The following is a 24,310-nucleotide window of genomic DNA, read 5'->3' as shown; positions in this document are numbered from 1 at the left end:
AGGGCTGGGAGAGCACGGGTCTGCAGGTCAGGATTGAGAGGCATCAGCAGAGCTGTGTGGGGAGGGCCCAGTGCTGAGATAGCTGGGGCTGCAGGTCACAATTAAGGGGAACCGACAGAGCTGTGTGTGGGGTGGCCCCATGGCTGGGATAGCAGGGAGCTGCAGGTCGGGACTGAGGGGTACTGGCAGAGCTGAGTGCAGAGGGCTGGGCATTAGGAGAGAGTTGATAGAGACCTCCAGACATCATTTCCATCTTGGAGTCTCTCACACCATTGCTGTCATCTCTCCAGGTTGATTTGTTTCCCTTTTTTTTGTTGTCCTCCCCAGATTTTTCCCAGCTCCCCACCCCACATGTTCACTCCACTCCAGCCCCTTCGTCAGGCCCTTCCCAGTCCACCACTCATGTTACCATGGCTACTGCTTCATTCTTCACTCCAGTCGCTGTCCAAGGTACCGTAAGCTCCTTTTCTATTTCTTTATGGATTCCCTGCTCCCATGCCCAGTGGGGAGCGCTGCAGGACATAGGAGGAGAATGGCTGCCAAGCCCAGAGGGACAAGGGCTGTGGCTCCAGCGGAGGAATTACTGCCAGCCCCTGGCTAGTACAATCAGGGGATTGTTCTTAGCACTTGGCTTCCTTGTTGGAATGTCCAGGTTCTGCAGCCGCCTTGCCAGTTCACCCTGCAAAGCCAGAATCCATAGGAGTAAAAGGTCCCAGACTGTGGCAAATAGGATTGTGGTAGCAGAAGAGGCCAGTGGCCCATCCAGTGTGACAGCCCACCTCCCTGTTGGTCCAGTACTGCTCTGCCCATGGTAACACACACCAGTGGTCTCTCGCTCTGGGTGCTGTCGCTGCAGGAACCATTGCCAGAGGCTTCGGAGGTTGTGGAAAATCGCCATATGCATCTTCTGGTCCCAGATGGGGAACCACCTATCTCTCCCCTAACACATGAGCCCTTACCGTGTGTATCCTAGTGATTGCCATTGCTTTCAGGCAGCGACATGTCTAATCAATGTACTAACTGTACTAAGCTATTTGCTGTAATTCAGTCATGTGGCAGGATAGGTTAATCACACATTGCGAAAAATGCCTTTTGTCTGTCTGAAGTGTTGCCTTTTCATTTTGAATGCCTCTTGTTCTTGTGTTAAGGGGCTGGGTAGCTCAGAGCCCTACTGGCTCCCTGCCCCATTCCTCTCTTTATATCCCTCTGCTGTCCTCTCTTTTATTCTTCTCCATTCCAAACTCTCCCCCTTCAGATGCCCCCCCTCCTCTCTAAGCATTTCTGTGACCCTTCCCTGGACCTTCCAATTCCTGAGCCAATACTTTTGGGATGAAGCAACTGAAACTGAATGAAAATTTGCCCCTGCACGCCCAGCACACCTGGCAGACACTGTTCCCCTGACAGGCACAGACTCCTGACACTGCCCCGGCTCCCAGGTGTGAACACCAGACATCGTCCTCCCCTCCAGATGCAGACACAAGAAACACCATCACCCTCAGCACAGACATGAGACCCCGTTCTCCACCCCTCCCCCCCCCAGCACAGACACACGAAACACTGTCATCCACAGGCACAAGGCATTGTCCCCATCCCCCCAGCATGGACACAAGACACCATCACCCCCAGCACTGCCATGAGAAACTTCCTCCCCCCAAGCACAAGTACGAGACACCATCTCCGCAGCACGTACATGAGACACCATCCTCCCACACCCCCGCCCTTGTGAGGCGGATGCGTAACCTTGGTCTGGGGTTGGGACACTGTGACAAGGGGCCTGGAAGGTGCTCTGTGGTGTCAAGTGGCCAAGGCAAGCCCTGGCAGGTAGTCTGAGATGCTCTAGGGGCGCTGCTACCCAGTCAGTGCCTGAGGTTTCCCTCTGAGTCATGAGCACCCTGCACTCCAGGCTGCTGTCCCCATCAGCCCTGTTCTGCCTTTGCTGACAAGAGACAGGATGGTTTGAACACAGGGGCCAGAATGAACTGGGCTAACGTCAACTGCTCCGAGTATAGTCACCTGCCTGCCATGGCAGCTTCCAAGGCAAAGTGCTCCTGACAGCCAGAGGAGCCAATCGCACAGGCTGTGCTGTTTCAGAGACAGAGGAGTCTGGCAGAGCAGGGCTTGTCATAGCAATGGAGATAGAGCCCCTGAGCATGCCATGCCATGGGGCAGGACTGAAGGGCATGGGCAGAGCCAGGGCTGCAGGTTGGGATTGAGGCGGCATCACAGAGCTGGGCAGGAGCCCAAGACTGGAATAGCCAGGGCTCTGCAGGGCAGGAGGGAGGGGCATGAGCATGTGGGGGTGGTCGCTAACCCTGTGACCAGTGCTACTGGCGGGGAAAGGAGAGGAGAGGAGACAGGGTGGGTAGGGATGGGGCAGAGTGGAGAGGGGAGGGGATAGATGGGCAGGGAAGGAGAGGAGAGAGGGCAAGGATGGGGTGGGGAGAGATGAAAGGGACAGGGACTGGGGTGGGCTTTCACCTCTTGCCCAGTCCCAGCTCTCCAGGCTCTTGGACCCGCTCTGGCCTCTCTCTCTCCACTTCCCTCCCAGTTTCCTCCTCTTCTGCCTGCATCCAGCCCCACTGCACTGGGGCAAGAGCTTTCTCTGTTGCAGCTCCACTGTGCATCCATCGCATTTCTCGTCTCTGCTGGCAGCTTCTCTCTGCATCTATTGCATTTCCCATCTCCACCGCAGCCCTTCTCTGCCTCCATCACATTTTCCATCTCCGCTGTAGCCCTCTCTGCATCCATCACATTTCCCATCTCTGCTGGCGGCCCCTCTCCTCATCCATGGAATCTCTTTCCTTAGAGGTTTTTAAGCTCAGGCTTGACAAAGCCCTGGCTGGGATGATTTAGTTGGGGATTGGTCCTGCTTTGAGCAGGGGATTGGACTAGATGACCTCCTGAGGTCCCTGCCAACCCTGATATTCTATTACGTTTCCCATCTCTGCTGACAGCCCCTCTCTGCCTCCATCACATTTTCCATCTCCCCCGGCAGCCCCTCTCTGCCTCCATCATATTTCTCGTCTCTGCTGGCAGCCCCTCTCCTCTCTCTGGCTCTGCACTTCTCTCTCCCACTGGTAATATTTCACTCCCAGCTTTTAGGACCTGGCAGCTGGTGGGAAGGACGCAGCCATGGGGAAAGCTGTGCTCTACTGGAATGTGCCCTTAGCACCCCAAGGTTCTATGTAAGGGCACATGGAGCCAGGCCAGGCACACACATTGCGACCCCCAGCTCTGGTGCTGAGAGAGTTTCTGTACCACGCAGGACTTCAGCAGGGCCTGTAAACACCTTTCTCTCTCTCTCTCTCTCCCCCCTGCACTGCCACATGTATAGATGCCAGCCCGATGTCTTCCTCCTCTGGCACATACCATGCTGTGATCGGTGGAGTGGTCGCAGTCATTGTCTTTCTGCTACTCAGCCTGCTCATCGTCCTGGCACACTACCTAATCAGGCACAAAGGTAAGGCCTGGCCACTGCCTACAGCTCAGCTCACGGGCTGGCCTCTCAGAGGTGGGAAGGAGAAGGCAGCCAAGTCTCTCTCGCCAATGGCCTTCGGCCTATTCATGATTGCTTCCTGTTTAATGCTCTCCGTCCCCTGCTCTTCCAGAGCCTCCCGGGGCTTGGCACTGCCATGAGGGGGACAAGTGTTTTGCTTTCACGGCCTGGGTGCTGCAGGGGCGTGCTGGGCATGGATCATGCGGAGCTAGAGTTCCAGCCCTAGGGGAAGGAGTCTCCTATTGCCCCACAGCACCCCCTGCCTGCCGTACACAGAGGAGCCGCGTATGGCCTGGCACAGAGGGAGCAGAGACCTGTGTGATGAAGTGGGACTATTCTTAATGTTTCCTCTGAATAGTGTGGGGGTGCCTCAGTTTCCCCTAGGCAGTTCTTAAGTATCTAGGTGGTGGGGTAAGGGTGTATGATTGTTGCAGAGCCCTGGAGGGCAGGTGTGTGTAGGGGTCTGGACAGAGAATGGCCGACACCCTGTTTCCTGGCAACTGATGGCCTGGACCCTTCCTCCCTGCAAGATCAGAGCTAAAGGGTTGGAGAACAAAGGAATCAGGTGACCTCCTGGCCCGGGAAAGGGACAAAGCCCAGAAGAGGAGGGGCTGGAGAGAGTTTCAGTTTGGGGCTGGCTGGGACATGGAGTGAAGGGCAGACGTGGTTGTCTGGCTCACTGCCCCCCAACATGGACCCAGCTGAGGGGTCCTGTTCCCTGTACCTGCAAGCTCTGTGTTAGACCATGTTCCTGTCATCTAATAAACCTTCTGTTTTACTGGCTGGAGGAGAGTTACGTCTGACTGCGAAGTTGGGGTTTAGGATCCTCTGGCTTCCCCAGGACCCCGCCTGGGCAGACTTGCTGTGGGAAGCGCAGAGAGGGGCAGAGGATGCTGAATGCTCCGAGGTGAGACCCAGGAAGGTGGAAGCTGTGTGAGCTGTGTGTCCTGCAGACAGTCTGCTCACAGAAAGGAGACTTCCCCAGAGTCCTGACTGGCTTCGTAGGGAGCAGTTCCAGAGCATTGCCCAGGGACTCCATGACAACCTGACCTCAGCAGCTAAAAGCAGATCAAATTAAATCTGCACAGCACCACATGGGGATCCTTGGTGGGTCATTCTCCCTCCCTTGGGGCTGGCAGCTTGAGCATTGCCTCCCACTGACCCCCAAGAGCAGGAGCAAGTCCCACAAGACTCTTGTAACCAATCAGCTTCCACCTCCCTGAGCCCAGGATAGGAAAGGCTACCAAATCGCATCCCTCCCTTCTCTGTCACTCTCCATCACCTCTGTCTCACACCCTGTCCATCTAGTATCATCATGTCATTGTTTTGTGTTCATTTCTTTAGTACTCATCCACCTAAATATCCTGCATCACATTCAATCTATTCCTGGTCACCTAGGCACTCATCCTCCCGTCTCTGACCATCTGCAGAGATTTTTCATTGGCCACATATTATCCATCTATCCATCTGTCCACCTCTGCACCATCCATCCACCATCCACCCTGCCCCAACCAGGGTATTCTCCGCTCCCTTGACTTTTCATCTGTCCAGCAGATATGTGTGTAAAAGGCAGAGGGATGATCAGATCTAACCATCAGCAGTAGACACATACATGTGACATGCTGGAACCTGTGATGTTGATCATATTCATCAATGATCTGGAAAGGGAGGTGAATAGTGAGGTGGCAACATTTGCAGATGAAACAAAATTACTCAAGATAGTTAAGTCCAAAGCTGACATTGAAGAAATACAAAGCAAACTTACTAAACTGAGTGACTGGGCAACAAAATGGCAGATGACATTCAGTGTTGATAAATGCAAAGTAATGCACACTGGAAAACATAATTCAAATTATTCATACAAAATGATGGGGTCTACATTAGCTGTTACCACTCAAGCTGTTACCACTCAAGAAAGCCAGTCATTATGGATAGTTCTGAGGAAATATCCACTCAATGTGCAGTGGCAGTCAAAAAAGCTCACATGTTGTTAGGAACCATTAGGAAAGGGATAGTTAATACATCATAAAATATCATGTCACTATATAAATCCATGTTAAACCCACACCTTGAGTACTGCATAGGGTATCTAAAAAAAATTAGAATTGGAAAAATTACAAAGGTCAACAAAAATGATTGGGGTATTAGGAGAGATTAAAAAGACTGGGACTGTTCATCTTAGGAGAGATATGGTAGAGGTCTATAAATAATGACAGGTGGGGAGAAAGTGAATAGGGAAGTTTTATTTACCCCTTCACATAACACAAGAACTAGGGGTCACCCAATTAAATTAATAGGCAGCAGGTTTAAAACAAACATAAGGAAGTACCTCTTAACACAACACACAGTCAATCTGTGGAACTCATTGCCAGGGGATGTTGTGAAGGCCAAAAGTATAACTGGGTTAAAAAAAAAGCTAGATATGTTCATGGAGGATAGGTCCATCACTGGCTATTAGCCAAGATGGTCAGGGATGCAACCCCCTGCTCTGGGTGCCCTGAGCCTCTGACAGAAGCCAGGACTGGATGACCAGGGATGGGTCACTCAATAATTACCCTGATCTGTTCATTCCCTCTGAAGCTTCTGGCATCAGCCACTGTTGGAAGACAGGATTCTGGGCTAGTTGGACTGGTCTGACCCAATGTGGCCGTTATGTGCTTATGACACCAGGCCAGCTTCAGAGATGATGTATAAGTTGGAAATGGCCACCCCCTCAGCTCCTTTGGAGCTAGGTGCACCTCCAGCTAGTGTAGGGAGTCAGAGTTGGTATGACTTACATACTGAGGAGCCAGGTGTTTAAAGTTCATGTGGGGTGGAGGCTTCTTTGCTTTCCGCTGTCCTACACCCTCTGGGTAGGTGCTCTTCTGGCCCCTCTGGCTGTCACCTCACCCTTGGTTGTCATTATTTGTGTGGCTGTAACTCCCAGAGTCCCAAGCAGCTGGGGTGGTGACGGGCTGGGTGCTGCACAGACCCAGAGGCAGCCATGGTCCCTGCCCTGAAGATCCCACACCCTGCTCAACTCGTGGCTGATGAGTGAGGTTGCTTCAGCCTGGAGGGTGCTGGCAGGAATAAGATGCCCACTGTGGGGCTGGGAGGAGACGGAGATTACACAGGGTCAGACTTGCCTCTTGACCTAGACCCCGGGGCTCCAGGCTGCACCTGGCCGCAGCACTCTCAGCACAGGCACCGTGAATACAGCTGGCCGGGAATGATTTTCCAATGCCCTCTTTGCAAAATTGCAGTTTTGGGTGGGAAAATTGAAATGCCAGCAACCTGGCCACCCACCTGTAGGTGAGATGGACAAGAGCCAGTTCCAGGCAGTTCCCAGCCAGCTGCAAACCTCTGGTTCAGTTCTCCCACAGCACAATTGTTTCCATTTCTGCCCATGCAAAATGTCAAGGTTTCTGCTTCTCAGCTTACGCCCAGGGGAAATATTTTCTGAAACCTCAACGTTTTCAGGAGGATGGAAGTTCCATTTTCCGGCCAGCTCCAGCTGTGAGCTTCAGCCCGGAATCCCCCTTGAGCCCTGCCTGCCACACAGTCCCTCTCCTGGGTGGTGCAGAGAGAGTCCAAGAGCTACCTAAACCACTAGGCATATGATAATGAGAACCCTCTCCTTGCCAGGTACCTACCTGACTCACGAGGCCAAAGGATCAGACGATGCCCCAGATGCTGACACTGCCATCATCAACGCGGAGGGAGGCCAGGCCAGTGGCGATGACAAAAAGGAATATTTCATCTAGGGGTGCAGGGTTGAGAGAAGAGAAATGGAGCCAACAAACCCAGATGGAAATGGAAACCGGATCACAAACCCCACTCAACCCAACAGATTTTCTCTCGTGCCCTGGATGGATGGACGAACAGAGGGATGGCGGGACAGAGACCAGAGAGTGACCGGCTTGACTCATGATGCTTCTCGAACTTGTATAAAACGTTATTACTAAAAACATTGAAAGCCCCACCCCTGTTCGCTTGCTTGTACCTTCATACCCGTGACCAACACTCGCACTAAACACACAAACAAGCCAGTGAGTGAGTGACACTTTCCTTCTTTCCTTTGGCCCCTTTGCTTTGGTTTTGTGGATGCTCTTTGCTTTGGTTCCTTGGGTTGGAATGTTGGGGTGGGGTCAATGTTGCTCTTTCCGTTGCTGCTCTTCATTTTGGTTCCGTTTACATCCAAGGATAAAATCAGCCCTCATGGTGGCTGCCTGCTGCCATGGGCCTGGGCAGCCTGGGATGCCCTTTCTGTTGCTTACGTTTCCCACCCGAGAACTGGGGCCACGATTCCATTGTGTTCCCCCATCCTTGGCTCCTGCATGGTGTTCTGAGCCAGACCTGTGGGAATGACCCTAGGCTGAGGATGGGAGGCGGTGACATGGGGTCTTTCTCTGCCCCACAGCAGCAAACAAGCCATGAGAGCCCAGGGGAATGTCCAGCGAGAGCGAGGAGATGGGGGAGCCACCCAGCCCGGCTCCTCTCCAGAGGGATGTGCCCTCCCCACAGCGAGATGGGAGGGAGGGCAGTATTGCACACCCAGCCTGCTGGGGCCCTGCACTGATTTTATCCTTGGAGGACAATGTTCATCTGGGAGGAGAACTGTCCTGTGTGATACATGTACAAAGGGGAGCCAGCTGCCAGGTGGGGAGCCGCTCATAGGCTCCAGTGCCCACTGACACCCAAGGAGAGAGATTCAAATGCTGCAAGGTGACTTGCAGTGCTCATGCATGGTTCCAAGAAAGGCTGTAAAGTCTCAGATTGGAGCCAGGACAATAACCCATCCGTTGAGATGCTCAATGCAAGGAAACCATCCTTGTGTATCTTCCCTGTGCCAGGGACTGATGAGCAGAGCAGGGCCCTGGCGAGCCAGGTGACAAGGGTAAGAGTGTCCTGGTCCTCCATGCTGCTGTCATGCCTTTCCTGCTCTCTGACCAGTCAACCTGCCCCAGCGCCAAGGCCCGGGGAGCATTTGGAGATAGAAACATTGCTATGATCACAGGTGACTTGGCCAAGGGGCATCTTTCTTGTAGGCCACAAGTAGCTGAGCAGCCTCATTCCCACAAACTAGCCACCCAGAATCTGAATCATTACAGCTCAGAACCTGAGCGGCTGCACCAGACAGGGTGCTGGCAACCCCAGCTAAAGCCAGGGGAGGGAATGAGCTTCATGGCAGACTGCTCAACGGCCCAGGAAGTGTTCTCACAGGGGCTGAGCTGCACGTGGTGGGGGAAAGAGCGAAGTTTGCCCATCAGACCTCTCAGCGTTGGAAACCGTAAATTTAGTCAGGGAGCTCCCTCCCCAGGCAAGAGCCTGAGAGCAGTGTCTCAAGCCACAGGGCTATTACCTGTCGCCCACTCTCTAGAGTCATAGCCCTGTTCCCTCCAGAGCTTGCATGGCCCACCTTCGAAGAGCACACAGCATTCCCTCTGAAGAACCCCAACCCAGCCCTTGAGATGGGCTCCACCAGACAGCCTGGGAAGTGGGCGAGGGACTAAGCTAGAGCAGCCAGACTATGGGGCGGGGAAGGAGGGGCTCAGCTGTCACAGCCATGCTGGGGGTTCCTCTGATTCCCCTCTGGGGTGTTCACTGTTATCAACTCCATGATTTTATCAAGTGTCTCCTGAGATTTGGTGTTTTTCTCAAAGCCCCAGCTCCTGGAGTCTTGTCGGACTAGATGATCATAATGGTCCCTTCTGACCTTAGTATCTGTGAATCTATGAATAACTGAGCCTCTCAGCCTTCATTTTTTAAAAGTATATTTCTAGCCCTCCTGGTTGAAGAGAAAAGCTGGAGAATATGACAGGAATGTGGCCTAAAGGCTACAATAAGAGAAGGCAAATCCCCCGCCCCCACTGCCAAATTTAGAATTTTTGAAAATCTCATGATTCTTCAGCCATTCTCAGGATGTTGGGGAGCCTGACTCATTGCTTTTGATCATGCGAGGCTGGGTCTTGGCCCCTGCGATAGGCAGGAGTGGTGTGGAATCTGCCAGCTGAGTGCATGAGATGGTGATCAGGTAATCAGAGAGCCACCTGGGAAATGATATCAGTCCATTTGCATTACCTGGCCCCTTCCCGGGGGGCTGATGTAATTCTCACTGGTGAGATGCTGGGGGAAAGGACCCAGCAGGGACTGATGGTGGCTGCTGCTCCTTCCAACAGAGGCACGACAGCAAGTGCTAGCAGAGGGGCCTGGCCAGCGGCAAGGTTGTGTGGGCAGCAGAGACTGGACACAAGGGCTGACTGAGGCCGTCTCACCCCTGGGGAACAGGGAACTAAGACCTGGACCCCAACCCCCAGCACCCAACATACAGGCTTCAACAAATGAACAAAAGGCTTCTCTTCTCTGTGACAGACACTAACCAGCCCCACCTGCCCACACACAGGGCCAGTGCCCCACGTGCCACTCCTCTTGGCACAATTCAACACCAGCCTGGCAAGCCAGGCTGAGTCCCAGAACCAGGCCTCAGGCTGTGATAGCTCCATGCACTGCTGGGAACAGGCACAACTCACCCTACCCTGCAAAGCTAGGCTTAGGCTCCTGGCCCCTCAGTCCCAAACCATGGGCGTCTGCCGTGGCTCCAAACAGCATCTGTCCTCTGCATGGGGCGCAGGCCCATGAGGCCTCATCATGCATCCACCTGGTCTGCATGGCACAAGCTGAGCACTCCAGCCGCCTTGAAGAATCTCTAGCCCTTCTCGCAGTAGCCAGGTAGGGTCATTGCCAAATGCCTTCCTAGGCCCTTGGAATGTGACTGAGTCTCCATGTGCTTTCCTGGGGTTCCCTGTTCTTCCCTGGGGCCCTGACAGGCCTGGGCTCCCATGTGGTTAAGATGGGCCTCGGGAGAGTAACAAAGGGCACTGGGCAGCAGGCTGCCATGGCTCTGTGTAAGCAGTGTCCTTCCCAGGAGCTGTGTGTGTGAAATAAGGCAACCCCAGATGTAAGGCATGATCCCCCTCTCCTGCCCAGGGGTTTATACAGGTCCCACCCCTCCAGTGCATGGCTGTTATGGAATGTTCCATGTCTTATAAACATGGGACTAGCATTTTCCAAGCCTCTGAGACATGGGACCAAGTAGAGACCCAGCTGTGGGTGTGGCAAGGAAATGGGAGGGCCCACATGTCTAGTGGGAAAATCTAAACTTCCCCTCATGCTGTGTGTATGGGAGGCAGGAGATACAGCCTTCTAGTGGCTGTGAGACTGATGAGACACACAAATTCTTGAGTATGTGGGAGCTCTAGGATACATCACCACTGCAGTGGAAGTTAGGGAATTAACCACATCTCAAGGGTGTGCAAGTAACAGGATTCAGCATGTCTTGTATGTATGGGAGTGCCAGGATACATCCAATCTCTAGCATGTGGGAGTGATGGGATACACCGTGTCTCGGGTTTGTAGGAGTTATGGGATACACTGTGTCTCAAGTGTGTAGGACTGATGGAATACACTGTGTCTTGAGTGTGTAGGAGTGATGGGATACACTGTGTATCGAGTGTAAAGGAGTGACGGGATACACCGTGTCTTGAGTGTGTAGGGCTGATGGGATACACCGTGTCTCAAGTGTGTAGGAGTGGTGGAATACACCGTGTCTCGAGTGTGCAGGAGTGCTGGGATACACTGTGTCTCGAGTGTGTAGGAGTGGCTGGATACACTGTGTCTCGAGTGTGTAGGAGTAGTGGGATACACTGTGTCTCGAGTGTGTAGGAGTGGTGGGATACACCAGGTCTCGACTGTGTACCAGCGATGAGATATACTATGTCTCAACAGTGTAATAGTGACAGCATATACCACTTGTCCAGTGCGTGGGAGTGGCAGGCTACACCATGTCTTGCATATGAGAGAGTGACCGGATACACCTGATCTGTGTATTAGTGGTGGGGTTCTGGGTTCAGCCCGGTTAAGGTTTTTAAAAATCTAGCATGCTGTTATGACATTAAACCATCATTTGTGGTTTGAGGTTTTGCATCAAGTTGTGGCTTGTGATTTCATGTAACAAGCACCATTAATAAAACCACTGAACCTTGTATAAAACACACAGCGAGGGGAACACCAAAAGTATGGCCACAGAGAGTGATTTTAAAAAGTTCCTTTATTCCCTTTCCATTTATGTGCACAAAGTTGTATAAAGGGAAAGGTCCCTGTCTGAGAGCCCTTTCGATCAGTGCAGGGTGTCGCCCTGCCCTCGGGGGTGGGAGGATCAAGCCCGGGGGAGCAACAGTTCTGTCTCAATTGCTCTCCATCTCATTTTCATTTTTGGAAAAGTCAGTATTATTCTTGAGAGGAAAAGTTTAATAATGTGATCAGTGCAGTGATGTCTGCCTGAGTCTGTAGAGAGCCTGAAATCATAGTGCTGAGGTGTGAACTATCCCTTTCATTTCAGTGGTTGTAACTCTGATGCCAGTGACCACTATTTCACTGCTCATGAAAGTATGTGTGAATGGAGGGAGCTGATACTGTTATGAAGATCTTTAACATTCAATATTGAATAGAAATCATTCCTTAAAATAAAAATGTAAGGACATGATTTACAATACGATTTCATTTCATTTCATTACAAATCTAAAAGCTGGGCAGGGCAGGGTGGGGGCGCACAAGTGATTTCATTTTCATGGGGGTGGCAGGGGAGGGCTCAACTTTCCAAAGTTTGGGGAATGCTGCTTCAGAGTGTAATCAATGTCTTTCTGGAGGGAAAAGGGAATAGATTAGTTACGGACTATAACTTGTGGGTTGCTGATGATAAAATTGAAGTCTGATTCTTTTTAAGACAAAATGAGACAAAACACACAAAGAAAGAAAGAAAGAAAGAAAGAAAGAAAGAAAGAAAGAAAGAAAGAAAGAAAGAAAGAAAGAAAGAAAGAAAGAAAGAAAGAAAAAGAAAATACATCTTTTGTGTTTCTGTGACTTTTCACTGGCAGCTTAGCTGCTGCAAAGTCATCGGTGCAGCACACAGTCTCTCTGGTCTCTCCAAGACCTTGCAAACTTCCATCCAAATCAGATGTTTAAGTTATTAGGTCAGAGCCTCAGCTGGTGTAAATGGACATAATTCCATTTAGTTTAAGGGTGCTATGCTGATTGACCTCAGCAAGGAATCTGGCCCCTTGCTTTAGCTTGCCTTACTGATCACTCCAATGGCATGCTGATAAATGCTGGACTGGCCATTATGCCAGACTCTTATTAGACAGGTGAAAAAAGAAAGATAGGACAGAGAGAGGAATAAGGTGAGGAGGGAAAATGATGCAGGAGAGAGGGGGTGAGAGTGGGGAGGGAGTGGGGTGAGATGGGTCCCATGGGTTGTCAGAACTCAGCCAAACATTATGTACATGGTGATATCTCCTCACCTGGTCAGCATCTTTCAGGATCAATGCAATGGCAACCTAGATTCTGGGGTCAGAGATGCGGGAGGCAGTGATGCAGGGACACACTCCCTCTTTGGCCAGTTGGCTCCTTCAGGGTGTCCAGTCTGAAGCACAGGCAGGCAAGGTAACTGCTCATTAGCTAAGGAGAAATTGTTTTTCTGATTGTTGTTCAGCACTTTTGCAGGGGGCAGAGTGGTGCTTTATAATAATAATAATAATTATTATTATTATTGTTATTATTTATTTTATTTATTAAATAAGTTGCCAAGAGGCCTCCCCCATCCCCCACATACCAGTGTCCTGGAAGGAGTGGCAGCCCAGTCCCATCAGAATTCACCAGTCAGAACATATATCTAGGGATTCCGGTTATGAACATGTCTTGTCATTCTAACATCATCTTGGTTTGTTGCCAGAGCAATTCTGGGGCCTGCCCAATATATTTTGACAACCTGTGGTGAGTTCTTGTCTCTAAAGAAATCCACTGCTATCATTGACTTTGTCTCCAATTTATTTATAAACTGCTTTATAGAACAGGTTGAACTAAACTTTAGTTCCCTTTCTTCTGTGAAAGTGACAGTACACCATCTCTCAAGTGTCCAGGAGTGACAGGATATCCTGTATCTTGTGTATGCAGGAATGACAGAATATACCATGTCTCGAGAGTGTGGGAGTGATGGGATACACTGTCGTGTGTGTACAGGAGTGACAGGATACACAGTGTCTTGTGTGTGAGGGAGTGACAGGATATACCATGTTTCACATGTGCAGGAGTGACAGGATATACCATGTCTCAAGTGTGCAGGAGTGATCGGATACACCATGTCTCATGTGCAGGAATGACAGGGTGCACAGGGTCTTGTGTGTGACACAGTGACAAGATATACCATGTCTCGTGTGTGCAGGAGTGATAGGATACATCATATCTTGTGTGCAGGAGTGACAGGATACACCATCTCTTCAATGTGGAGGAATGATTAAATTCACCATGCCTAGTAAATGGATTTCATGGGAAGTCTCCCAGGCAGGTGACTCTTGCTGGGGATAGACTATCCCTGCCTACACTGGCTTCCCTGGACTGAGGGGTCTGCAGTTAGAGCGACTCGCACAGATAGACCCTACTGACAGTGACTCTGCTTGAGGGTCTGATCTTCACAATGCTGTAGTCTTCCCACCTGTCACCTGGTGAGATGGAGGTTCAGTTAGTGACTCCCACGGAGAGAGGCATCCTCCACCAGTGACTCCCCCGGTTCCTAGGATTCTCCTGAAAGAGAGTCAGCATCGCTGATCAATGACCCCCACAAAGTCATAGTGACAGAGTTTAAGGCCAGAAGGGCCCACCAGATCATCTGATCTGACCTCCTTTATGTCCCAGGCCACCAACGCCACCCAGACCCCGCACACTAACCAACAAGTGCAAACGAGACCAAAGTATTGCAGCCCCCAGGAGAGGAAACTGTTATGTACCACAGACAGAGAAAAGGAGGGACTGAGGCCCCTGCAATGGCAGGGAAGTGCTAAGTGAGAATTACCCAGATAATCCTGGCACCCACACTGCCAGGGAAGGCGAAAAGCCCTACGGTCAATGACAATCTGACTTGGGGGGAAATTCCTGCCTGACCCCACCAATGGCAATCAACTAGACTCTAAACATGTGAGCAAGAACCAGCCAGCTAAGCGCCCAAGAGAGAGAATGCTCAGTGCCCTGGCCCTCCCTGCTCAATACCCCATCTCCATCCCGGGCCACCCTGATGCTTCAGAGGAAAGAGAGTCAATTCAACAAAAACTCCATGGGGGGGGATCCCTCCCTGACTTCTCCAGGTGGCTGGCTCAAGCCCTGAAGCATGAGCTTTTAGGACCATAAGACATAAACCAGAAGGGAGCCCCTGGGGCTGCCAAGCCCTGTTCCCCCAACACCACAAGCAACCCCATCACACAATCGCACTCATTGCTTTATTCAGTCTCTCTTGACACTAATTGAGTTGTTTGCCCCCACAACTCCTATGGGGAGGAGGTTCCAGAGCCTCACCCCTCTGATGATTTCCAGACTGAATTTGTTCATGGCCAGTTTATATCCATTTGTCGTTGTGCTAACACTGTCCTCTAGCTTAAAGAGCTCTTCCCCTTTCCTGGTACTTATCCCCTGAGTGGATTTAGAGAGAGCAATCATAGCCCTTCTTGGCTTCTTTGCGCTAATCTACACAAGGCAAGCTCTTCCAGTCTCCTCTCCTAAGACTCCTCCATTCCCCTGACCATCCTAGGAGCTCTTCTCTGCACCTGTTCCAGGTTGAATTTACCTTTCTTGACCATGGGTGACCAGAATTACAGAGTGTTTCAGAGGAGGGCTTACCAGTGCCTTGTGCTGATTAATACTTCCCGATCTCTACTGGAAATGCCTCGCCTGATACAGCCTAGGATCACAATTGCCTTTTTCACAACTGCATCCGTTAGTGTCTCATAGTCATCCAGTGATCAGCTCACACTTCCAAGTTTCTGTCCTCCTCTGTTGCTTGTAACTGATGAGCCTCCAACTTGCAGCAGAAATTCTTATTATTAGACCCCTAAGAGCATGGCCTTGCATTTTGTGTTATTCAATTTCATCCCATTTCTGTCACTCCCATCTTCAAGGCCATCCAGATCTTCCAGTATAATATTTCAACCCTCCTTAGTGTTTACTCTGCCTCCCAATTTTATATTATCAGCAAATTTCATTAGCACTCTCCTACTTTTTGAGCCAAAGTCTCAATAATAAAAGTATTGAATAAGATTGGTCCTGAGACTTATCCTTGAGACACTCCACTAGTCACCTCTTTCCAGTCCAATAATTCACCTTTCGGCAAAACCCGTTGCCTTCTCCCCTTTAGCCAGTTTCTTATCCACCTTGTAATGCTTGTGCTGATCCCCATCTTCCCTAATTTAAGTAATACTTTCCTATGTGGTGCCATGTCAACTGCTTTACCAAAGGCCAAGGAGATCAGATGTACTGCACGTACCTTATCTAAGGAAATCACTTATTTTCTCAAAGGCAAAAATCAAGTTAGTCTGGCACGACCCACCTTTCGGAAACCCGTGTTGCATTCCATCCCCTCCATCTTTTACCTCCATGAAGTTAATTATTCTTTCCTTCACAATTTGTTCTAAAGCCTTGCATACTACTGAGGTCACACTAAAAGGTCTATAATTGCTTGGCTCACTTTTTTTCCCTTTCTTAAACATAGGTGTTCTCCAGTCACATGGTACTGCCCCCAAACAGCTCGATTTATTCAAAATCCTTGCTTCTAGACTAGTAATCTCATGTGCCAGTTCTTTCAGTATTCTGGGGTGGAAATTATCCAGGTCCCCTAATTTGAGCACATTAAGCTTGTTAAGTTTTATTCCACCACATTTGTGGTAATGTCCATTCCTAAGATACTCATTTCCATCTGACTTCATGCACGTGTTCCCTATTATCATCCTAATTGAAAACGAAGGCAAAGTATTCATTTAGTTTTGGGGCCATATCTCGATTATCTGTAATCTCTTTCCCAGGCACACTGCACAGCAGTCCAACCTCCTCCTTCCTTAGTCTTTTTATTTATAGAACTAAAAAAATCTCTTATTATTTATTTCAATTTCATTGGCAAGAGCTACTTCAGCTTGACTTTTAGCAATTCTTTTTAGTCCTACATTTTCTAACCTCTGCGAGGTAGATTTCTTTGCTGATCTAGCTCTTTGTCCATTCCCTAGAGACTCTCTGCTTACTCCTCCTAACCTTTTTGAGGTGGTTATTCATCCAGCTGGGGCTGGAGCCTTTCTCTACAACTTTTCTCCCTTTGCTTGGGATGCAAATTGCAGATCATTTTTGTACAGTTGATTTGGAGACATTCCAAACCTCTGAATTGAAATGCTTGAGCTTGTCAGTCCAGTCTCTGATTCCCTAAATTTCTTAGAATCTGCCTTTTGGAAATCAAATCCCATAGCTGAGGACCTGGTTTTGATGATCCTTCCATTTAATTTAAGCTGAATCAACATGTGATCACTCAATCCAAGGTTATGTCCTACAGCCAGCTCGTCTATGGTATCCTCACTGCTTACCAAAACCAGGTCTGAAATTGCATCACCTCGTGGTGGTTCAGTGACAGTTTCATGAAGAAACCTCTCATATATCACATCCAGGAATAGCCGGGCCCTACCAGTATTAGGAACATTTATTTTCCAATCTGTACCTGGAAAGTTAAAGTCTCCCGTAATGACACAATGAAAAGAGTGGGGTCTCCAGGTCATGACCCCACAGAGACAGTGGGGATCTCCCTAGAGGCACGCTGACCTCACATGTGCTCCTGGGGCCAGCTCATTGTTGCACTGAACAATCAACATCAAAGGTCCTTTACATCCACCCATACAGCCCAGCCCTCCAACCGCCCCTCTCCAGTTCCTTGCTGCTAAGTCCTGTGCAGCCCTGCCTGGAGCACAAGTCACCATTACCCCTTTAGGTGCCCTGGGCAATGTGAGCAGCTTGGTGGACACAAGAAGGTTTGAGGGAATCCAGCAACAGCCAGGGGCCTGGGGAGATAGTGGGGACCAGGTATGGCAGGGAGTTGGGGTGCTAGGGGAAGAGGCCCCATGGGTGGTAGCCTGGGGGCGGGGTGCTGAAGGTTGTTATTATAAGCCTCCCACCCCCCTTTGGACCCATCCCCCATTCTGTGCCCCCAGCCCCTCTCCTGTTGTCCTTCACCTCCCTAACAGCTGCCGCCTCCTCCTCCTGGACTCCCACTGCCAGCGGGCGGAGGGGTGGCAAGAAGCTGCTGCAGTGGCCACTCTAGCCAGGAGCAGGAGCTGCATGCCACACTTGCTGGATGCCCTATGTGCGATGCCATCAAATGCCATGCGCCATGTCAAATGCTGGATCACCTCCCCTGGTCTCCCCCAGCCCGGGCCTTCCCTAGGCCCCCCAGCCCAGCCAGCCAGGGCTTCCTCTGGGACCCCCCAGCCCCACCAGCCATGGCCTCCCCTGGGACTCCCAGCCCAGCCAGCCAGCCAGGGCCTCCCTTGGATTCCCCAGCCTGGCTAGCCAGGGCTTCCCCTGTGTCCCCCTAGTCCCGCCAGCCAGGGCCTCCCCTGGGCCCCCCCGCCCCCCAGCCCAGCCAGCTAGGGCCTCCCTTGGGTCAGACTTGCCCCAGAGGCAGTCCATTCCTTGCCCTGCTATTGGTGAGTCCCCTAGAGAGCGAGTGTGAATCCCACCCTGACCCGGCCTGTCACTGAGCACAAGGGCCAGCGGTTCATGAGAATGGGACAGCTCTGTCCCCACAGCAGCCCAGTAACCGATGTGGTCTCCACACCACTCCCTGCTCCACCACCCCCAGCAGCTCCTGCTGCCCTGAGACTTGGGAATGGACCCATCAGTCCCTCACCCCTGCACTGGCAGGTTTTGTCTTTGAGGCCTTCACCATGACCCACTATGGCCCAGAGAGGCCACTGAAGGCTCCCTGTGGCACATAAGGAATGTGATTGCTGCTGCAGCTGCTCTGGCTCCGGCCCAGGTGTCAGACCTGCTGCGGCGTAGTCCACCAGTCACCTTAACACAGACCCCATCACCATGAGCCTGTGGGGTCCTCGGGGCTTCCCTACAGTCCCTGTGGTGCTAGCTCCTGCAGCGGGTGTGGAGGGTGAATTCCTGGGCCAGGATGTGACTGGGATGTCTGGACAATCCCCGCCTCTCTCCGGCTAGTTTTTCTGTTCAGCCTAGTGTGCAGCCACCGGGGCTGGTAACAGCCATGCACAGCAATGAGACACGACCCATCGCACGATCTATGGGGTGGCAGTGGCAGATGAGCTCAGCGGCTTCTGGCTCTGCAGCCAACCCGCCATTCGCTCTGCTACAGAAATGAGCAGCCAGCCAGAAAGTTTCCTTCCATGAGAGGCCTGCAGTGAGGGCAGGTGAGTGACAGCCGGGGAACGCAGTAGCCAAAGGAAGCCACTCTGTTCCACGGCTCCTGGTCCCACAGCTACTTCCTCACTGGGACCCCTGGCTGTGACCCGCAATGAGCTCCAAGCAACCAACTCTCCTGGCCCAAGCCAAGATGCCACCGGCAAGGGGGCTCTGTGTTCTACAGCACCCCCCTGGGTCTGTGCCCTCAGGTGAGGCAGGCTGGGAGCTCGCCAGGTGCAGCTGCCCCTAGCTTCCCACTAGGAGCCTGATTTTCCCCCCGCACCTCTCCGAACAACCAGCCTTCCCCCAGGGTGCTGCACCCCTGAGCCTGACGGAACCCATCTCAGCCCAGGGTGCAGTCTGGGGCATGCACACTCTAACAGGGGTTTGTTCAGTGGCCTTGCTGGGAAGAGAGGCCTCCAGCAGCCTGGGAGGCACTAGTGGGGCAATCAGTGGGGGCCACACATTCATGTAGGCGAGGGACAGGTTAACTGGGGCTCCTGGGAGCAGCGGTCTCTATAGCAGGCCCAGGACAGCTGGGGCAGAGGTCTGAGGGGACGAGGCCAGATCCTCCTTGCCATGACCCAGAAGGGAAGCACTGGGGCCTGGCCATTGGTCTGGCCTTAGGCTGGTGGGGTTTGGACAGGGCTGAGGAAAGCCCCAGACCCAACCCCCTGCATGCTGGGCCAGCAGAGGATGTTCTGAGCAGATCAGGGCACATCCTGAACATGACAGGAGGCAGGACTTGGTTCCCCTTGGTGGTTCCCTGTGGCCTTAGCTGAGGTGCCCTCCAGCTCCGCTGGCTCCGTATCTACACCCAGCAATGTAAACCCTTTGTAAAGGGAGCTGCTGCTGCCTCTGGGCATTGGGTGGGCAGGACAGCAAAGAGGCTTGGGTGGAGTGGTGTGGTGGGGACACAGGCTGGGGCAGGAGGCTGGATGGCAGGAGCTATGCTGTCTGTTCTTAGCATGGGGGCCTGAAGGAGGAGAGGGTGTAGGACAGGAGGGTGGCAGGAGACGAGGGCTCAGGGAAGCCCATTGTATCGAAGCAGGAGGGAGGGAAGGGCACTTGCAAAGGTGGTGCCCAGGTTGGAAAGAGCCTGGTGTAAAGTGGATGCTACCATGATATACATAGAAAATAATGGCCAGTTCCCAGGGAAAGCATTGATTCAGTTTTTGCATGTCCCAGGGCCTGTCCTTCCCAATAGCCTCCTGTCACCGCCCCCTGTATCCCAGCATGTACCCCTGGGCAGCCTGGGAGTCTGAGCTCTACTGCCCCAGAGCCCGTACTCGTGCCATCTGCACAGCTGGCTTTCCTTAGGTACAGGCTCCTGGGAAGAGGCAGTGAGATCAGCAGGGTCCACAGGTGAGAGGTGGGGGTTCTCCCAACAGCAGCTGCTCCAGGGTTAAGTGAAGCAAGGGGTTCTCCTGTGCAAACCGACCAGCAACTCCTGTGGCTCCATTTCCATACTGACCCCGGGAACTCGCCTGAGCCCAGCTCCTGCAGAAACAAGGAACAGATCCAGCAATGTGAGGAGCAGGTTGGAAGCCAGGAGGAGTGGAGGGTGGTGGGCATGACTGCCCATGGCTGGGTTCATCATTGGTCTGCCCGCTGGTGGGGTCACCACTAATCTGCCCAGTGCTGGGGGAGCATTGGACCATGCAGGTTCTGACTTGAGGGCAGGGTGGATGACAGCAGCATGGCCCTTTTCCACATCGCATGCCAGGCTGTATCTGCGCTTAGTGCCCACAGTGCCCCGTCTGGCTGGGGGGAGGAGATTCCTGCGTTGCTGACTTTGGCAGCTGGCCTCCCCTTCGGAACAGGCTCTGTGTTCGTCCCAGCTGGCGCTGAGCTCTCAAAATTACCGGAAAGCCATATTTGTACCATGCTCAGAACACTTGGTTTGGGTGAGCAGTGGGGCAGGGTGGAGGGCGGCCGTTGAGTATTGTGCTGTGTTCTTGTATGTACATAAAGGGGATACAACCAACGTCAGTGTTACTTTATAACCTTTCTAATATCCTGTGCTAATCTCAGAAAATAGTCCTATCAATATATCTGGATTGTACATGTCACTCTGCCTGCGTCTCTCTGCTTCCCTGCGGGGCACCCAGCGCCGAGCAAGAGCTACCTGGGCACGGGTTGCCCCTCAAATGCTAGTGTGACACAGCACCATTTCCCCACCATCTGCTCTTCCTCCATCTCCTCCTGGAGCAGCACCCACTGCCATAACTACTCCTCATGCTGAGAGCCAGGCTCCTCTCCTTCACTCCCACATGCCCTGTGTCTCTCTCACACACAGTTTCTCTCTCCCGCGAGCACATGTGTTGCCCTGGGCAGTGTGTTACACTCGCTCACAGACACAGGTTGCTGGGCCCGGTGTTCACACATGGGCACATTCATGTCTGCTCAGACCTGCCGTTGGTCACTCAGCCCAGTGCTTAGCTGAGCGCAGTGCCGGGACTTGGGTGGCCTGCTTGGAAATGGCCTCGCAGCACTTTGCTGGAAGTGACTTCACATAGACTGGCTGCACAGAACTTGGGCCTTTGGGACCTGCCCATGGTGATTCCAGGGGGGTCAAGCCAATTCCACCTCACAGACTGACTCTGCCAGGTCAGAGACTGCTGGCGAAACACATGGCCACAGCTGCCCAGGTAGCCTCACAGATCCCTGCTTCACCAGCAGTGCTCTTAGAGCAGAGGTGGGCAAACTACGGCCGCAGGACCATCCTGCCCAGCCCCTGAGCTCCTGGCCCAGGAGGCTAGTCCCCAGCCCCTCCCCTGCTGTCCCCGCTCCCCTGCAGCCTCCGCTCGCTCTGCCGCCAGCGCCATGCTCTGGGCAGTGGGGCTGCGAGGTCCTGGGGCAGCACAGCTGCCAAGCCCGGCCTGATCCGGTCTCTGTGCTGTGCTGGGCGGCTGCCTCTCCTGGTGCAGCTGCGTTGCCAGCCACCGGTAGTCCAGGCAGCGTGGTAAGGGGGCAGGGTGTGGGGGGCTTGTATAGAGGGCAGGGGAGTTAAGGGGGTGGTCAGGGGCCTGGGGTGTGGATAGAGGTCGGGGCAGTCAGAGCGTGGGGAACAGGGTGGTTGAATGGGAGCAGGGATCCCGGGGGGGCAGTCAGGAAGGGGTGGGGGGGTGAATGGGGTGGCGGGGGGCAGTTGGGGCGGGGGACAGTTAGGGGTGGTCAGGGAGAAGGGGTGGTTGGATGGGGCACAGCCTCCGCAACCGGCCCTCCATACAATTTCAGAAATGGGATGCGGCCCTCAGGCCAAAAAGTTTGCCTGTTCCTGTCTTAGAGCATGAGGAGCAAATCACCAGTGCCAGAGCCTGGCTGAAAGGCCTGAGATGACACGCAATGAGGGGTGAAATGGGCAGGACCACACAAACCCAGCACTGGGACAGCTAAGGGCAGCAGAGGGCATGGAGAGCAGAGGGCCCAGGGAACCGAGGGCAGCAGAGGGAATGGGGAGCAGAGGGCCTGGGGAGCTGAGGGGAGCAGAGGGGAGCAGAGGGAATGGGGAGCAGAGGGCTGCAAAGAGCCCGGGGAGCCAAGCGCAGCAGAGGGCCCGGGGAGACGAGGGGAGCAGAGGGAATGGGGAGCAGAGGGGAGCTGAGGGCACAGGGAGCCGAGGGCAGCAAAGGGAATGGGGAGCAGAGGGCTGCAAAGAGCCTGGGGAGCAGACGGCAGCAGAGGGCTTGGGGAGCAGAGGGCTGCAAAGGGCCTGGGGAGCTGAGGGCAGCAGAGGGCCCGAGGAGCCGAGGGCAGCAGAGGGAATGGGGAGCTGAAGGCAGCAGAGGGCCCGGGGAGCAGAGGGCAGCAGAGGGCACGGGGAGCCAAGGGCAGCAGAGGGCACGGGGAGCCGAGGGCAGCAGAGGGGCTAAATGGGATCCGAAGGATCTTCAACAAAAAAGACAGGCAAGAGAACACATGGAGGCTCCCCAGTGCCTCTTATCCTTTCACTCTCCATCTAGCAGGAAAGAAAACTCCACATCTGCACAGAAGAGGCAGAAGGTGAAGTAAAGACTAGGTGGACAGGGTGAGTGTGTACAGCTCAGTGGCTCAGCAGAGGATCTGCTTCTTAGTTTGTTAAAGGCATCACCGACCCCTCTGAAAATCCTGGAAATCCATAGCGGCTTCAGAGAACTGGAGGACTTTAGCCTAGCTCAGCTCCACAGCACATGGCAGAGCCATCCTGGAGTTACCATCCGGTAAGTCTGAGTGCAGCACCAGTGAAAGGATGGAGGAAATATTGAGGAGTGAAAGATTCCTAAATCTCCACAGGACCCTGCAGCCATGAGGTACTGTACACATCAGGGGGCTTGATGGAAGCAAAGCAAGTTCACAGGATTGCTGCTACACTCCCAGCCTTAGACCTGTCTCTTGGTTGGAGGGACCCCTTTGCCACGCCAGACCCCCCAAGGAGTCTTCCCTTCCCTTCAGGGTTGGCCACGTGGCCACACTGCCTCCTAGATTGAACTGCTGGGACTCCAGCACTCCCGCTTCACAGCATGAGAGGCTGGTCCACTCTGCAGGGATTGATGCACCTCACCCAGCATTCCCAGTGACACTCAAGCAGGGTTGTCAAAACAGCCAGGTTTACTAGTCAGCTGGAACACAGCAGCAGGAGTCCCTAGCTTAGCACAGAGACAGGAAGGTTAAGTATGGATCAGTCTGGTTGGACTAGAGCCCAGCCACACTGTAGTGAACCCCAGGTTCAGGCTCCATCTGTCTCTTATTCTCACCTTCTTCCTCAGTTCCAGCAAAAATTATTAGGGGGCTGGAGCACATGACTTATGAGGAGAGGCTGAGGGAACTGGGATTGTTTAGTCTGCGGAAGAGAAGAATGAGGGGGGATTTGATAGCTGCTTGCAACTACCTGAAAGGGGGTTCCAAAGAGGATGGATCTAGACTGTTCTCAGTGGTAGCAGATGACAGAACAAGGAGTAATGGTCTCAAGTTGCAGTGGGGAAGGTTTAGGTTGGATATTAGGGAAAACTTTTTCACTAGGAGGGTGGTGAAGCACTGGAATGCGTTACCTAGGGAAGTGGTGGAATCTCCTTTCTTTGAGGTTTTCAAGGTCAGGCTTGACAAAGCCTTGGCTGGGATGATATAGTTGGGGATTGGTCCTGCATTGAGCAGGGGGTTGAATTAGATGACCTCCTGAGATCCCTTCCAACCCTGATATTCTATGATTCTATGATTCCCACGTCAGAGAGCCCAGACTCCTTCCAGCAGCCCGTTCTTATCACCCCCGCACCTCACCCCTTACGCCTACTTAGTCCACAGGCTGGGGTCTTTGCTCAACTTCCCTGCTGAGAGGTGGGGAAATTCCCCTCCCTCTGGGTCATGTGTCGCTAGGTGTCCATGTCCCACCGACATGGGGGCAGCCTTGACCGGTCCTTTTCTTAGTGACCCATTGAGGCTCAGACAGCTAGGTCACATTCACCCCTATGTCTCTTAGCCTGCCCTGAGAGCACACTTAATCCCTCCCCGCCACACACTGGTAACCATGTGGCACACAGGGGGAACTGAGGCACACATAGGGGTTATAAAAATATTACA

General features: G+C 52.8%; 1 protein-coding gene across 3 annotated transcripts in view; it reads left to right on the top strand.

The window, feature by feature from the left end:
- CADM3 (cell adhesion molecule 3) overlaps positions 1 to 20,826 on the top strand; it is a 152,798-nt gene extending 131,972 nt beyond the window's left edge. For 2 of the 3 annotated variants that reach the window (XM_073322543.1, XM_073322544.1), the window contains one exon: positions 328 to 830. In XM_073322543.1, the coding sequence (XP_073178644.1) occupies positions 328 to 815 (488 nt within the window). In that variant the 3' untranslated portion in view covers positions 816 to 830. Of the gene's footprint in view, positions 1 to 327; positions 831 to 3,334; positions 3,461 to 7,120 lie in introns of those variants that run through there. The other variant, XM_073322545.1, reaches the window with a different exon arrangement.
- The last annotated feature ends 3,484 nt before the right edge of the window (positions 20,827 to 24,310 follow it).

Source organism: Lepidochelys kempii, chromosome 24, assembly GCF_965140265.1.
Source record: "Lepidochelys kempii isolate rLepKem1 chromosome 24, rLepKem1.hap2, whole genome shotgun sequence".
In the NCBI taxonomy this organism is placed as follows: domain Eukaryota; kingdom Metazoa; phylum Chordata; order Testudines; family Cheloniidae; genus Lepidochelys; species Lepidochelys kempii.
The sequence above is the reverse complement of the archived record's forward strand: the minus strand, read 5'-3'. Positions and strand labels throughout refer to the sequence as shown.